The 18,295-nt window shown below is 39.3% G+C and overlaps 1 protein-coding gene across 5 annotated transcripts in view; it reads left to right on the forward strand.

The window, feature by feature from the left end:
• plce1 (phospholipase C, epsilon 1) overlaps positions 1–18,295 on the forward strand; it is a 269,332-nt gene that overhangs the window by 123,031 nt on the left and 128,006 nt on the right. For all 5 annotated transcript variants that reach the window (XM_052027250.1, XM_052027251.1, XM_052027253.1 and 2 more), the window contains exon 2: positions 4,994–5,279. In XM_052027250.1, coding sequence (XP_051883210.1) covers positions 4,994–5,279 — 286 coding nt within the window. The remainder of the gene's footprint in view (positions 1–4,993; positions 5,280–18,295) is intronic.

An 18,295-nucleotide genomic window follows, 5' to 3' on the forward strand; every position in this document is an offset into this window, starting at 1 on the left:
ACTGGGGCTTCGTACAGGTGTCGCCAATGTCAAGGCTGGGCTGCCAGAGCAAGCTGCCTGCTTAAGTGAAGCATTTGGGGTTTGCTCGGGGAAGAGCTGTTGTGTAAACATTTATCTGCACACCTTCCCCCAGTGGGCCATCGTCCAGAGCTGAGAAGTCGCTCTCAAGGTGTGCGCCAGTTTGGGTTAACATGTTGATGAGTATTAGACACACAAGAAATTCTGCAGCTGCTGGATGTATCTGGAGCAATACACAAAGTGCTGGAGGAACCCAGGTCAGGCAGCATCTATGGAGGGAAATAAACAGTCGATGTTTCGGGCCAAGACCTTCATCAGGACTGGAAATAAGAGGGCAGAAGCCAGAATAAGAAGGTGGGGGGAGGGGGAGGAGCACATGCAGGCAGGAGATAGGCGAGTTCAGGTGAGAGGGGGAAGGTAGGTGGGTGAGGGAGGGGGAGAAGATGTAATAAGCTGAGAGGTGATAGGTAGAAGAGGCCGAGGGCTAAAGGAGGAATCTGGTAGGAGGGCAGTGGACCATGGAATAAAGAATGGGGGAGGAGAGGAGATGGGCAGGTCATTAAGGCAGATATTTAACTATGATAACAATGAAAGGGTCATTTATTTGAATGGCTTCACCTTTGACTCTTGTTAAAATTTCAATTCCTTACTTTTCGTATTCCTTATTGGCAACCAGGTGATTGATATCCAGGAATGTGGCTTCTATAGTTTGAATGTGTTTCTTGAAGGATCTCTTGCAGCAGGACAGTGTCCATGTTAGTGTTGCAGAATTCCTTTGGAAATAAATTGTATTTCTCTATGAATAAGCCTTCGCTAAAGTAATCTACTCTTGTCACTGATACTTTTTTAATCTTTATGAATGGGGTCTCAATCTGGTTCTAACTTGTTCTTTCAGTCAGAAGGTCTCCACCTTGGGAGTGTTAATCAACAGGTTTATTGGGTCAAGCAGGCAGAGTACATGATGGATGTTACCACCCACCCAGACTGCAAACTGATCTGCAAAGTTCAGTTCCACTAAAAGTTTTTCCAAAGTTATTTAAGCAATGTTCTGGCACAACTTCTATGAAGAAAACTTAAGAAGAAGACATCTTTTTAAGGCTGCAATATTTGTATACAGATTGGCATTTTAGGTATCTCACTGGCATTTTAGGGAGCCCAGGAAATTTGCATGTACTTGTTTTTAAAGCCCCACACTCTTTAATCTTACTCTTAATGAGCTGTCATCATATTGATATTGGTAACCCATCACTCCTTGAGGAATTTCTCACAGGCAGGCTGATGTGTTCAGATTAAATGTGGAAGTCAAAGAATTGTTGTCATCCTCCCAACTCTATCTCATCACGCAAGTTAACATTTCCTCCGAAGGACAAGAAGGTCTCGCCCACTGAATTTACTTTGTATTGAAGAATTTCATGTATCACCACTAAACAAAATGCAGAAGAAAAATGCCCAGTCTAGTCCAGCAGAGTTCTCCATGTTCACATTATGTGGAATTTTTATCCAAGTATGATAGAAAAAGATCAGAAATGCACATACATAGCAAATGGGTAGCAAGAGTAGATTTTGTAGGTGCGGAAAATAAGAGAGAACATCATCTGTTCTTTTTTGTTTTAAAGCAAACACTGTGCTCAGATTTTCTGCTTCTGTGAGATGCCAGTAGGAGTGTGGCACCAGTATAGTTCTAGGCAAGTAGAATGATTCAACACACTGCTAAAGGTTGTGCTTCAGTAACAAATAACAGGGAATTGTCAGGGTAAGTGCAGAAAATGAGCCTAAAAATGGGCTGGGCAGGTCATTCTTTATGTTCCTGTTGTAATGATTAAACTCATTTTACAGTGGGACAATTAGCAAGAGCAAGTTAGCAGAGAATAGGTTGATACAGAAACTAAAGGCACAAACAGTTTTTCAAGAGACTTTTTCAAAGAAGACAGGAAAGTCCAGAGCATGAACATAGCTGAGTGCAGGTGGCTGATTGAAGAGAGTGAAGGGGTAAAAGGTTCACTGTAAGAAGAATAAAGTATCAGTGCAAGGATGTATGCTAGGAAGGGTTCATTCATGAAGTAGGAGACATGTTTCCATACTGTATAACTCTATAATTAATCAGCTGTAACATTGCCATGAGGGCTTCTCAAATCCTAACTGCTATCGAGGAAAATATATATAAAGTCAAGGTCAAATGATCTAAAACAGTTAAAAGAATATTGCTCTGACCATTGCTAAAAAGAAGTACTAAAAAATATAATTGTAGGTTTACCAAATATGAATGTTTGGAAATTGTGTGCAGGAGATAGCCACCTGATTTCAGTTACGTACAACATACTCATACAATGACAGAAGCAGGTTACATAGAACATACAACAGAAGCAGACCATTTAGCTCAACTGGTCTGTGCTTCATCTTATGTTTTAAAGAGAATCCTTCAACAATTTTTTGTCTAACTCTATCAGCATATCGTTCAGTGCCTTTCTTCCTTCATACCCTTATCTAGCTTCCCCTTTCAGTCATCTCAAACCACACCATATGGTAACAAGTTCCATATTCTTAACTCTCTGGACAAATAAGTTTCTGCTCAATTTCATATTAGATGTTATTGTAATTAACTTGTTTTTCTAACTCCAAACAAATCCAGAACAGCCAGAAATGGCGATCTTCATAATTTCTACTTCCTAATCTCCCAATCAGAACCCTTATTCTAGTCAAACAATGCATCACAACTTCGAACTAAAGGAAAAATATCCCCATTATATGAATTAACATTTGTATCATTTTCACAAAAGCCTAACTGTGACACCTTAAAATTGTCAGGATAATAGTCGTTAATGCCACAGTAAGAGCAGTTTTCTACTTTGGGCATATAATCATTTATATTTTTTACTGTATCTGATATACCTGATGATATAATGACATAACTGATCAAATGTTTGTTGTGAATGTGATTTTGTGGAATCTGGCATACAGGTGTTACACAACATATAGAAAGGAAACCAAGTACTTGTACACTTCTCCCAACAGTGTGACTTGAACATGCCTAAAACCAGGTAGCACATTCAACAAATGTAGAGAGAAGATGTTGCATCCCAAACATCAGGACTGTTTTTTTTTGAAGCTAGAAGCAAAGAACAGTGTTTTAATTTATTGCATTTCTTAGTATATCACCCTGGTTAATTGGACATTGAAATTAAATGTATAATTGGCAGTTGTTGTTGGCTTGATCTCAGTGCTAATTATTTTATTTACCTCAGTTCATTAAGGCAGTTTGTTAATTTAATGCAATCTCATTCCTTGCCACAGTAAGAAAAGCTTGTTTGAATTTTAGGCTTTGGTTTTATAATTAATGAGTCATTTGTGGTGGTTTTATGGAAAGCTGTTAGCTCAATGTGTGATTAAGATGATGGCAGGTTTTGTGAGAGTTAATAGCATTTTCTTCCCACTATGACTGCAGCGTTAATTGAGAATGTACACAGTAATAATGAAAATAACTATCAACAATACAAAGAACAGGTGGCACTGAACACTTCCTTCTGCAAGACTCAGGATTTTCATGCATGGAGGAATTGCTGAATCTGTTTTGCAAATGATTAAATACCAATTGCCTTTACACAAAGCAATTTTTTTTTCTCCAAGGTGCATTCTTGCACTGACCAAGATGCAAGTTTTGGATGATGGTATCTTTTTCCAGTTATCAGATGAGCATCACAATGGACACTGTGCAGGCTGGAAGCAGTGTGAATCTTCATTTCCCCTGTCAAACTCCATCCAATAAAAAATACCTTCAATGGGATCAGGGATTTCCACACCAGGCTCCTTCACGGATCTGTGAAATGGCATGGGTAGTTAATGAGTTGATAATTCCTACTTTTTTTTAAAACTTGGATTCTGTACATTTGGAACTGGGGAGAATTTTATTCCATTAGCCTGTTGGATTAAAACTAATTTCAGAATGAAAGGGCATACTCTGTTATTTCGCCATCCTTCTTAGCACAGTTTGTTAACCTGCTCTACAACTTGCTTGCCCCCATTGAATATTCTTAGATGGGAAATGCATAAGATGTAGGGATAAACAACAAAGAAATCATATCTGATGGTATGAACAGCACAATCGGGATATGCTAAAATAGTACATCATTCTTGTTTAGTACTAGTTTGAACCTGTCATGATCATATAATTTTCCCGACGGATTTCAGAAACAAAACAGTGAAATAATTAAACAGTATGACTTCTTCTGGAATCATGTACCCATGGTTTTATTGGCAGTTCATACATTTGTGACTTTTACATGATCACGTGAGCAAAAACATGCTCTCTCTTAGCAATACTTAATCTCTTTAGCCAAACTTCCAACTCAAATCAAATGTAGTATTTGGCACTGAAAAAATACTTTCTATAAACGAATTGCTAAGATTTTTGCTTTCAGCCTTTGGACATGATTCAAAAATGTTGCCCTACAGAGTTACCCAGAGAAATAAAAGGGCAAGGGTTTAGATTGTTCAGTCTTGACTCTAAGTTAAGAATCTCATTGAAAAATCGGAAGAGAGTAAAACTTCAATACTTTGTGGAAACTGGTAGAGATCTATTTGAAAGCATTTCTATTATAAGTCTCCACTGTACTCCAGTGTTAATGACCTGTGCATCTTGTATCTAATTTTCCAAGGTTTTAAAAACATGAGATGGAAAAGCTCTGAGGAAAATGTAACAAAAAGGGTACTAAATAGTTGAAAGGATTATATGCTATTGTTGGTGTGTAATTGTTATGGCATGCAACAAAAAATTACATATTTTATTAGATCTGTAAGATGGTTATGTCAGAGTAACAGAGAGACACTTTTACTGAAGTCTTTTCATACCCTTTTAGCTTTTTTTTCAAAAAACAATCATCAGTAATTATGTCTGTTTTTCGGTGCCTTCAGTTTTATTTAACAATCAAAATGTCCATTAAGATTCTGCAGCGATCCATTGATGCAATTTATTTTGCAGATTCAGTATACACTGAGAGGACCAGGGGCAGTAGAATCACACGATTACCTTCTGCATCCTTTGAGAAAGATCTTGGCTTCAACGGTCAACAACAGAAGCCCGGGAAGTGGAACTTACCTCAAACTATGTGCCGATGGTTCCGTGCCTAAGATACGTGCCACCTTGTACAGGACCACTGTTTCTGACCACGTGGCTGGCGCTCTGCTAGAAGCAACTGCGGTCACTGGGACAAGGAACACGCTTCTGAGTCCTTCGGGGATACCCACAGGCAGAGCAATGCTCAAAGGTAAGTGTCATAAATATCTTGTGTCTTTGATGCTAATTAAGACTATTAAGATTATAAATGCATCATGTTGGGTTTAACTAACTCTGGTTAGGAAATGCTTTGAATAATATGCCATGTTTTCTGAAATTTTAATTTCTGCTTTTCAACGCAGTTGGAAATTAAATGAATTCTTTCTTGCTCCTCACAATGAGATTTAAAACAAAATATTAAATCCTAGGATAAACTTCCTGGTAGAATGATATTTTGTCTGCAAATTGAACTAATTTATGGAGAATGAAGCTACTCCATATTGCTGAGATTGGTTGTTTAGGTTTTCCTTTCTGTCATCACTGAATTGCTGCAGAGAGCAATCAACCCACAGTTTTGTCAAAGTTGTTGATGTTTCTGGTGTGTGCTGAGAATTATGCTCAATGTGCTGCACAAATAGAACTAAGAAGTGTGCAATTCTATTAATGAAATGACAGATGGAATTCATCCTGACACATTCCTATTTTGCGTAGGAAGTTTCCGTTATATTATGGAAGTGTTGACAATTTCATATATTTGAAAACACTGAGAGCAAAACAGTCCAGAGAGGTTGAAGGTTGAAATTCTCTGTGTTGTGAAGTAATAAATTGGAATATTGAGGTATCATTAGGGGCACTTGGTGTCTGTGGAAGAATTATTGGGACAATCTTCATATCAAAATAAAGCCTGAAAAGGGGTGCCACCTGGCAGCTTACTACCTGCTGCAAACCCCTGATGATGGTTTACACTGAATTCTTCCTACTTCAAAAGGAGAAGCTATTTATGCGACATTTGTGGTTTTATGCGCAAAAAAAGGTAGTTACTTTAATAGCCTGTGCTAATATCTTGTCAAGTCCACATTTTCCCCTCTGGAACAGGTTGCAACAGAGTAAGGTGTTACCAGCAGGGATTAGCTTCTGTAGAGTACAATAAAATGTTGGCATAGAACCTGTTGAATGAATCCACAAGCTGTACTTGGAATTGCAGTGACAGTGCTTGATTCCTTACTGACACTTCATTTGATTGACTTGAGACTTCAGCCACCTGACTTGAAATAAGTGTTTCAAATCCTAGTGTTTTCTGTTTTTAACGTGCTGTGTCCTCTGGTACTATTGTTAAACTTATCCTGCAGAGCATCATGGACTTGCTTGGAATAATAACATCCGTGAAACAGAAAAATGTACTTTCAAGCAGTCTGAAGCATCTAGTTTAGTGTTCTGTCAATAGATGGTAAGATGTAAATGATTAAGCTACCTTCCCAAAAAGTAAGTTGTGGCTTAATGAGGAAAGGGCTAACACTTCATGACCCAAAGAGTATTCTGGCAACATTGCTTGGGTAGTTGAGAAGAATATTTTGGTAGGTACTTGATTACACTGAGTTTTTGGGCACTGATACCAATTTTGCTAAGTTCCAGTCAAAGTGCCAGTAAAGTGGTTCTTGAGTCTGCTCTTAACATATGGCCTCTTTTTTAAAAAAAAACGGGCAAGTGTGACAAGCCAATGTCACCAGTAGAGCATCTCCTGATTTGTGAAGCCACGTTAAGGCAAATTAGTGTGCCTGATGGGTGTTGCCCTTATTAAATGCTGGATACAATAGTTGAGCATGGATGATCGACAGCAGTGGGAAAAGTGGGGAAATTTGAAACCATAGCATTTCCATGAAGGATCTTGCTTGCACACCTGGACAACTTGCATTGTGTATAGATAGCCCATCAGCAGGGTGAGGTAGACTCCACCTATGATGCTGAACCGGATTGGTAGTTATTCAGTATATGTTTAATTTAACTACTTTAGGTAATTTTTCATGTTATATTTAAATTAAGCATGTTATTTTTTAAGTTTCCCACCATTGTCCAAAAACTACCATGAATATTGAATAACAGCAGACTATATTCATATAATACCTTTGGCCTACCAAGAAATCTTTCTGCTTAGATTTGCAGAAAGGATGGGACCATAAGTAATTTGAACTGTAAATGCTATATGTAGTCCAAATGGCAATCTTGTTATTTGACTTCAGAAGACAGGATGTTATGTGGTGTTTTAGTTTTTAAGTGTTTTAAAATTCATGAACAAATTCATCATTTTTTTTACACAGAGATTTTTGGGATAAATTCAATTTCTGTTTGAAGATCATATTTTAAACTCTCCAGAGCCTCTGTCAAAACAAATGTTGTGGCAATTATGAATGGGAAATCTACCCATAATCTGCTGTTTCCATTCATGCTGCAGTATTACAGTATCTAAGAATTACCACTTCAGTGCTCTGAAGCAGTAATTCTTTGGTCCCACGCTCCCAGGAAGGGAAACACCCTTAGAGAGAACATGGGTCAGAGAATCATCTGGAATCTGCAGCTAATGTTCCTTGCAAGTGGCTCTATGGCTGTGAATTGGGAATTGCACTTGAAATATCTTTTCCCAGACTGACTCAACTTCATGAATAAAACCAATGCAGTGAGAGATGGTTGAAAGCTGCCAATGTTTGCAAATAGCTTGTTTTGTAACATCTAAGAACAGTTCAACAAAATTTGCATCTTTTTTTACTCTTTTTTTTCCCTTTTTTTTACTGCTCCATCAAGAAAATCATGGATAAAGATCCCAGCATGTTATTCAGTGGAATACAAGAGCTTGCACTGTAAACTAAGTTACACTAAGCCTGGGGTCTTCTGCTCAAAAGCCAATGGAATATAAACTGCATAGCCATGAAACATTGATATGAGTAAAAGAGAATGTTAAGGCAGTGCAACCTGATGGGTCACAACAATTTTGTGCAAGGGCCCTTGACTCTGATAGTCTGTAGAATAGGTTCTCTATACGTAGAAATGGACAAAGGCATTTCCTCAGTGAACCATGACGTTGCAGAGAGTTCAGTAAGTGGATCTCACTGAGAAAGAATGATGGGGTGTGGATTAAGAGTGGGGAAGGGGATGAGATGATCTGGGGAAGGTGACTGGCGGTGGGGTTTAGAAAGGGGAGTTGTGAGTTATTGTGGAGGAAGATTGTGGGAGGGGATAGGGTGGCAGAGGGGTGGTGTTGGAGGAGGATGGTCCGGACGAGGTGCTGGGGACAGTCAGGAAGGTGATTGAGAGGATCATGGTGAGTCTCAGGATTTTGGCAGGAGAGACACTGATGGGAGTCCATCATTGACCATGATAATTTAAGGAAAGAAGTTCTTTTTATGGAAGGTGGAAACCTGGACTCCCCAGGCATGATGGAGGTAAGACTGAGCCCTTTTAGCTAATGTTGATCCAGGCCGCAACATTACACTTAAGATCAGCTTCAGTGTTTCAAATCCTTGCCATTCATAGGTCTCAAATACATAGTGGCATTTAGCAGAGATGATGTCAATCATAAAACATACATGGATAAATATCCTTGAACGTGACCAGGGTCCTTTGTGCACATACTCTTCATATGCACAGAGAACTCTGTCAATTCGGAAGCTTTTTCATTTGTTCATTTTCTGGGATATGAAGATCATTGGCAAGACCAGCATTCATTGGCCATTCCTAATTGCCCTTGAGCAAGCGGTGGTGAACTTTTGAACAGCTGCAGTCCTTCTGGTGACATTAATCCCACATAATGTTGTATTGGGGGGGGGGGGGTCGTTCTATGATTTAGATTCACGAACAATGAAACACCTGCGACACATTTCCAAATCAAGATGGTATGTGACTTGAAGGTGAACCTACAGGTGGTGGTGTTCCCATGTACCTGCTGCACTTGTCCTTAATGGAAGAGGTTGCAGTTTTGAGAGGTGCTGTTTAAGTAACTGGGGTCAGTAATTACAGTACATTTTGTAAATGGGACAGCATGTAGCCACTGTGCCCAGGTGGTAGAGGGAATGAATATATTTGGGTGGTTGATGGGGTTCTATTCAAGTGGGCTGCTTTGCCCTGGATGGTGAGGAGTTTCTAGAGTTGTTGGGACTGCACTCATCCAGTCTGTTGGAAGGTGTTCCATCATACTCCAGACTTGTACCTAGCAGATGGTGGATAGGCTTTGAGGTGTCAGGAGCTGATTCACTCACTGCAAGTTTCCCAGCCTCTGACCTCATGTAGCGACTGTATTCACGTGGCTGGTCCAGTTGAGCTTTTCCTCAGTGGTGATCCTCAGTTTATTGATGTTGAGCAATTTGCTGATGGTGGTAACATTTAAATATCAAGGATAGGTGATTAGACTCTGTCTTGTTGGAGATGATTATTGCCTGACAATTTTGTGGCGCAAATGTTACTTGCTACATTTCAGGCCATGCCCGGATACAGCAAGACTGAGACAACGTTCAGACATGGACCACTTTATTTGGTGACAAGTTCTGAATGGGGAATAAAAATTATGAAATCATCAGTGACATCCCCACTCCTGACCTGTTGGCTATTTAATTGTCCACCACCATTCATGGCTATATACCACCTATCACAGAGCCAGTCTGGCAGCTATGTCCTTCAGAACTTGCCCAGCTTGGTCAGTGGTGCCTCAACTGTTGGAGGTAGGCATTGAAGTTCTCTACCTGTTGTTCTCTACCTGCCTGTTGTTCAGAATGGAGGAGCCCTGATTCATCAGCTGAGGGAGAGCAGTAGGTGATAATCAAGAGGTTTCCTTGCCTATGTTTGACCTGGTGCCATGAGATTTTCTGTGGTTTGGAGAAAATGTTGAGGACTCCCTACCACTTGTACACCAATGTGCCATCATCTTTGGTGGGTCTTTCCTGTCAGTGGGACAAGATGGAGTCAAAGCTGTACAACATAGAAACAGGCCCTTCAGCCCACTGCATCTATGCTGACCAGCATGCCTATCAACACTCACTTGCCCGCATTAATTCCATATGTCTCTATGCCCTGCTCATTCAAGTACCTGTTAAGATGCCTTTTAAGTGATGTCACTGTTCCTGCCTCCACCACCACCATCTCTGCCAACTCATTCCGGATACCAACTATTTTGTGTGAAAAATTCACCCCTCGGATCTCACTTAAACCTTCTACTTCTCACCTTAAACCTATGCCCTCTAGTTTTAGTCTCCCCTACCATGGGAGATGTATGCTGGCTATGTACACTTTTCAATTTTATATACCTCTATCATGTCACCTCTCAGCCTCAGTTGCTCGAGGGAAAACAGATATAGCCTACCCAATCTCTCCTGAAACTCGAGCCTTCCAATCCAGGTAACATAATTGTGAATCTTTTCAGCACCCTCTCTAGTTTAATCACATTCTTCCTATAGTGTGGTGACCAGAACTGCACACAAATCTCCAAGTCTGGCCTAACCTACATTTTGTACAACTGTAACATGACGTCCCAACTCTCATACTTAGTGCCTTGACTGATGAAGCCAAGCATGCCATACATCTTCCTCACCACTCTGTCTACCTGTGTTTGCATTTTCGGGGAACTATGCACTTGTGTCCCAAGGTCTCTGTTTAACAACACTCCCCAGAGGCCTGCCATTCACAGTGTATGTCCTGTCCTGGTTTAACTTCCCAAACTGCGTCATGTCACACTTGTCCAAGTTAAATTCCATCTGCCATTCCCTTTCCCACTTTCCCAGGTGATCGATATCCTGCTGTAACCTTAGACAACCTTCACTGTCCAGTGTACCACCAACAGTTCTGTTGTACATCACATTAAAAACATTGGGCCATTTACTGAATTTTTAGCCTGTTTATGCTGAAAATGGTGAAATACTTTAATGATCTCATGGACTGAGTCAGAAGCCCAATTTATTTTAAAGTTATAATTTAATCAGATAGTTTGCAGACTCATTACAAAAAGCCTCTTCCATATCTTCCTTGGCTGAATGTACAGTGGTTTTAGCAGCTGAAGAACCCAAACAATCACAAATGTGTGCTGACAGGCTGTGGCCTTGTCCTCCATTGTGCCAGCACAGTTTACAAGGAAATTGAATATTTTCAATTCATAGCTGAATTTTATTATGCTGTCACCTACACAGCAGTAAGTTATGTCCCATGTTGTTTTGCAACCTGCTTCAAAGTTCTCTTAAAATTGGTTGAAGGCTGAAATTCTCCTTTGAAATCATGAGGTGCATCTACCATAATGAATACTTCAGCACTGTGTGCTTGTCAGCATGGTACTAAGGCATTGAATATCACTGTAATGTCACACCAGCATACTGTCCTGTGACATTTCTGAAAACTACAATGCATATTAAAGACAATGGCTAATAAATAAATTAAACCTACAATTCACAAAGATGCTGTTTCCCAATGTTTTTGTTTTCCATCACGTGGTGAGAGGATTCTGAATTTTAGTTCCTGACTTGCTATTTTCAGTTGTGTCCTTGAATATGAAAGGCTGCCAAGTGACACTTATTCTCCTTATGGAAAAAGGTGTGGTGTGTGGGAGTTTTGCTGGCAGAGTGCATTGATTGATGCTTGCATCCATTTGTTATCAACCGCACTGAGGGTAATTGATTGTGTTTTCTGCCTGTATCAGAGACTTCATGTGCAGCTGTCCATAGCTAACCATGAAATGAGCTGTTGCTCAGCACATTTTATAACTATTTATTATGTTAAAGTGTGCTTCAAGGACAAAATATTCTGATGCTTATTTACTTTGAAAGCTAATGGGATGGATTGCACTGGTGATCAGAGACATTGAAGAAGAGTTGAAAAAATAAATAATTAAAATATATTAATAAAAGATTAAAACACTGTGTAAAATTAATTAAAATATTAATACTAATTAAAATAAAATTGAAGTTCCTTAAAGGGGTGGTACAGCAATAGTGGATGCATTGGCTGTAATCTTCCAAAAATCCTTGGGTTCTGGAGAGTTACTAAAGGATAGGAAAACTGCCAATGTGTTACCCTTATTTGGAAAGGGTGGGAGGCAAAAAAACAACTAACTAGACACAAGTCAGCCTAACATTTATTATTGGAAATGCATTTGAATCGATCAATAAGGAGGTAATAGCAAAACATTTGCAAAGTCATAATTTGATTCACCAGAGTCAACATAATTCCTAGTGGGGAAACAATGTTTGACAAATCTGAAGTATCAGCCAGAATGATTGGAGGAGAATCAGTTTACACATTTGTCATTCAAAAGTGTTCAACAATATGCCACACAAAAGGTTACTTTACAAGATGAGAGTTCATGGTGTAGGATGTAATATATTGGTACGGATAGAGGATTGGCTAACTAGCAGGAAGCACGATTAGGGGAATATTTTCAGGTTGGCAACTTGTACCCAGTGGGGTGCCACTGGAATTAGTGCTTTACTGCAGTTATTTAGAATACATATTAGAGAAGTAAGCAAATATGATGTAGTCTTATTTGTGGATCATACAAATGTAGGGGAGCAGGCAAGCTATGAGGAAAATACAAATGGTTTACAGAGAGCCATTGATGGATTAAGCAAGTGAGCAAAAAATTGACAAGTTGAATATAATTTTGGAAAATGTGAAGCTATTCACTTTGGAAGGAAGAATGATAAAACAGATTGTAATTTAAATGGAGAAAAACTGCAGGCAGCTACAACAAAGGGATTTGGGGGTCCTCATACATGAGTCATCGTGAAGACCAATGCAATGCTGGTGTTTATTTCAAGGGGGTTGTCATAAATGTAGGAAATTCATACTATAACTGTACAAAGACCTAGAACACACCATGAGTGCTATGCACAGTCTGATCCCCTAATTTAAAGGGGCAATTCAGAGAATGTTAACTAGGATTATCCAGGATATGGAGGGACTGCCTTGTGGGGAGGGTTTGAACAGGTTGGGTCTGTACTCATTGTAATTCAGAAGAATGAAAAATGATCTTATTGAAATATGTAAGATTTTTAGGGGGCTTGATAGGATAAGTGCTAAGTGGATATTTCCCTGCATGGAGTCTAGGACCAGAGGACGACATCTCAAAATAAGAGGATGCTTATTAAAAAATGAGATGAGAAGAGATTTCTTCTCTCAAAAGACTGTCTTTGGAATTCTTTGTGTCAGAAAGTGGTGGAGGCTGAATATTTGAAAACATTCAAAGCTGAGGTAGAATTATGGAGATTGGCTGGAAAAGTGGACTTGAGCAAAGTTGCATCAGCCTTGATCGTATTGAATGGCAGAGCAGCTGTGAGGGACCAAATGGCCTACTTGTGATCCTGTTTCCTATGATCTTATGGTCTTAAAAGCCAAAAACACCTACTTTCACTTAACTTTTTGTTTAGTGATTTTTGGCTACATTCAGATGAATGAGACCTACTGAATCTGTCATCTATAGTTGACCTGAAGCTAAGGGGGCAAGATGCAAAATGTATCATATCCCTCGGCTTAGGTCATTATGGAATATCCATGGACTTGATAGTAAATCCAGGGAGAAGACTGAAAGGCTTGGGGAGCCATATGGTCTCATCTTGCTCCTACCTCTTTCATGCTTGTGTAATAACAGTCTTTAGTCTAAGCCCATATCCTTCACATTCAGCAGCATTCTCATCAATATCCAGGGATCAACACTGAACAGAAACTTTGCAGGCAACATGTAATAATTTCTGTCTGACAAATGTACTCGAGTTCTTTGAAGAAATGGCTAAATTAGAGAATAGATGATATGAAATGTATATAGTTCACATGATCATTCAGGTAATTTTGAGCAAGTTTCATCTGAGCTTTCTGAAAGACTCTGAAGCTCACATTAACTGCATAGTTACGTCACATTAACTGCATCGTAACAAACTTCCTTGATAATTATGAAGATGATAACTAACAACAACTAATACTCTAAGTGATATGCTGGGCCTCACTGGCGAATGCCAGTTGATCCGAAAAGAATTTTAGCTGCTGAAATGGCAATAAGACCAGACGTTTTGTGCATGCCTTGTCAAGTATGGACCACCTGAACTTGTTGACTGACAGATGGTGCTGCATCTGTCTACATGTTCTGTCCATGGGCTCCATGGGGAATTGGCTCTCACATGCTAGCACAGGATCTGTGACCCCATTTCATTTGGGGTTTTAATGCTGTGAATATTAAAGCAAAAAGAATTTAATTTTATCAATTGATTAAAGTTGTATTAATGTTTTTTTAGTTAAGCTTTTATGTTTCCTTAGCTTTTCAAATACAGTAATTTTTAAAAATTATTTACTTCAATTTTAATGTGTGTCAGAAATGTCTAAAAGATATTGAAAGATCCCTCAGTTTTGAAAGCCTGCAAGACTGGGGATAAGGCTTTTTGCTCAATGGCTCATCACAAGTTCTTTTGTTGCTCTCCAGGAGTCTTGAGCAAGTAAGATTTTGCCTTTTACATCCAGATTAAGTTTTTAAAAAAAACAATACTGGGGGACTGCAAGGGATGATTCCAGGCAACAGATGTGGGTCAACTAGTGTTGTCTTAAGTTGTTCTGTATTCTTTGTAATCAGTTGTACAACACAGCAAGCTATTCCAAGAGTAGATTTAAAAACATTGATAAACATAAAATTGATAAACATAAAATTTTCCCTCTGACTTGCTAATAATTAGTGAAAGACTCCTGATGAAATTTTTTTCTATGTAGTACACAAGGATTGGAGATGATGCATTATTTTGAGGACTTGTAGGCATTAAGATAAAGTGGAAGTAGCTGTTCACAGTAAGGAGAAGTACTGGATGGTGGTGCCAGTTAATAGATTTTTCTTCCTCATTGTCAGTGTCAGGTACTCCTCAGTTTGATATGACAAGGGTTAACTGCAGGGTAAAATTTTTTCAACTTTATCCCTTCAATTATAACCTTGGAAATGAACTCCCTACTGCACCAGTACGAATTGTAGGCTAATGATTCTTAACTAGGTTGAAAATCCCCAAACTAATTTTGTGCAGACTTTCAGTAGGCACAAGAGAGAAATCATTTCTTGCCACCTTCCAACAGAAAGAGCACTGGATTGCAGGATTCAGGGGAGTATTTCCATCAGGGTTCTCCACAAGTTTGCCATAAGACCAGCAGAAGCCACAGGAATATGCCAATTTACAGTGGCAATCAAGGCAGGTTTGCAGAACCCTATCTCTGATATTTTATGCATTTGAAAAAATTAAGGCTATTTTAATATCAACAAAGGAACATTGACATGAATATGCGATCAAAATAAGTAAGTGCTTTGATAGCGCAGATTGGGAGAAAATGTATCATTGACAGGAGTGTTAGTAACAGTCCACGTGGATTAAAGATAATTTGCAAAATGAAACTGCAGAAATATAAGTAGTATTATTTCATTTATTAACATGTTATGACCTGAATGCACTCAGTGGAAAGTTTCACAAGTGTCATTCAACAAATATGGTCTCCATCTATGGTGTATGATTTTGCAATTATGGAATGCATGTAGATATTAATACATAAAGGATATTTTCAGTAGTCTCCAACTACAGACTTTTGGCAGATCAGTGCACCAAATCAATTTTCTTCTGGATATGTCAGCACTATGATATTGTAAATGTACTTCAGGTGAAGCAAAATAAATCATTTCCATATTTGTTTTGCATCACTCTGGAAATTTGACTCAATCTTGCTCCCGCTTGCACATTGAATACAATCTTTGTGTCAAGTGTGCGCAAATGATATCAGTCCCCATGTAACATTCTACCAACTGAAATACCTAGGTTTTACTAGCGTGATGCAGTCTAGGGCACTATGAAGGTAAGTCCATTGCTTATCTTCTACCCTTTGGGGTCCATGTTCCCAGGCCCTCAATTATAACATTGACCTTTTCTCCTCGATCTTTCACTGACAATACTCACAGTGGCCCTGGTCTTTATGACTTTTGATCCTCTAGCCCTCTCATGCTTGCTGATAGAGGCCCTGAACTGATCCCACCAACCTCCTCCTCCAAGGAGGTCCGAATGAGGCCATCCAACTGCTGAACCTCCCTCCCTCCCTTTTTGAACTTGGTCTTGGTTCAGGCTAGAGCACCCCGCAGCCCACTTGGGCTCCGCTAAAGTTTGCAGTGACAAAACAATCACAAGCCCACCGCAGAATAAGCATTCCACATGCCCACAGCAGCACACTACAATTTCCAGACCATATTCTCATGATCAGTCAACTTTTCATTCTCACCAACTGAAGAATATTAATATTGAGATGAGCACATTTCTGTCTTTCAGTATCAGAAGTTAGCATGCTCTAATCAAATATACCGAAGATAAAACTACTTTGACTCCAGATGAAACTGCCCCCAATCCCTCTGCCAAAGAACACCTGTTCCTGCACCACATTGCCAGACTCACCACCTGAAACTGCCAGTTTGTGGAAAAGTTGGAAAAAGGCTTTGAGTCCAGGTAACAAGTTGAGGTTCTGTCACATGGCATCTTTACAGCTAATGGTAAGAAAGGTAAGTTATTTCCTCTATCAGATAGGGCTGCATTGGAACCCTGGCCCCAAACATTTTAAAAAAAAATCAAAGATCTGACCTTTGTTATATGACCATAATATGGTCTATTAGGATCATATAGCACCCGGCTAATGACCATTGAAGCCATTTGTTATATAGCACATAAAACTATTCTTGGGAGATGCACTTTTGGCAGTATAATGCTTCATGCACTCTGAGGCAAAGTGCCAGAGTATCACTGCTAGTGTGACTTGAGGGACGAATATTCAGGAATCTACTGAAAATATTTTTCTCCTTGCCTCACTTTGTAAGAAAAATGAACAAGGCAAAGTGACTGGGAGTGAATCCAAATGGAGAAGTAGGCTGGTGGGGATTGATGTTGATGAGGCTTTATTTATTTCAAGTATGACTGAATGATGACTTGCACAAGGTGAAAGAAAACTTCATGAAGTATTTCTGCATTTGAAACAACTGGGTAACTCAGTAAGTCTCTTTTGCAATTTCTATGGTGTTCATCTAAATGTGGAGCTGTCACTTAGCATTTTTGTATTTGTAATTCTGACAGAAGTTTTCTTCTGATCAAAGCAAATCTCCTGTATACTTTGATTTTGCTCAACCACATTGCTGTCTGCATACATCTCTCTAATCAACCCAGCTATCTCTCTATAACTTGCTCTGCTGACTGTCCCTCCAACACACTTTTAGCTCATTCTGCCATTCCTTTCTCTAATGTCATCCTGCCTATCTTCTTTGCCCTGCCTGTTTCCCTCACCCACCTGTTACTTCACCTTGCTGACATATTTTGCTGCCCATCTCTCTCAAAGGGCATAAGAAGTAGGAACATTATTAGGCCATGTGGACTTCTGAGCCTGTCGCACCATTCAATAATATCGTGGTGTGTTGTGTTTTAATCTACTTTACTGCTTCTCCATAATCTTAACCTCTACCCCCGAGTCCAAAAATCAATCTTAGCCTTGAATATTTTAATGACACAGCTTCCACTGCTTTCTGTGGTAGATCTCCAAAAATTCACAACTCAGTCAAGGAGATTCCTCCTCTTCTCCATCTTAAATGGGTGATCCTTCGTTCAGAAACTATGCCACCCACCCCCCCTGCACAAGTTCTGGATGCCTCCTTGAGAGGAAACATCTTTTTGCCATCTGCTCTGTTAAGTACCTTCAGAATCCCGTATGTTTCAATAACATCTTCTTTCATTCTTATAAATTCCAATGAGCATAGCCTGACCCTGCTCATTCTTTCTTCATATCTCTTTCATCCCAGGAAGTGAAGCCTTTCTGCAGTGCCACTAAAGCATGTACTGTATATCCCTCCTTAAATAAGGAGAGTAAAATTGTACATAGTATTTTCACCCACACCCTGTACAGTTTTAGCAAGGCTTTTCCACTTTAATATTCCTTCCCTTTTACAATATTCCATTTGTTGGAATATTCCATTTCCATTCCATACAACATTCCATCATTCCATTTGATTTCCTAATTACTTGCTGTGCTTGCATGCTGACTTTGTGTTTCACGTGACGACACCTAGATCACTCTGTACAACAGCATTTTGTTGTCTCTCTATTTAACAATGTTCTGCTCTTCCATTCCTATTAAATGGATATGCTCAAATTTCGCCATTTAATACTCCCTCTGCCAAATTTCTGCCCATTCACTCAACCCACCTATATCCCTTTGCAAACT

This window comes from Pristis pectinata, chromosome 12 (assembly GCF_009764475.1).
Source record: "Pristis pectinata isolate sPriPec2 chromosome 12, sPriPec2.1.pri, whole genome shotgun sequence".
Taxonomy (NCBI): domain Eukaryota; kingdom Metazoa; phylum Chordata; class Chondrichthyes; order Rhinopristiformes; family Pristidae; genus Pristis; species Pristis pectinata.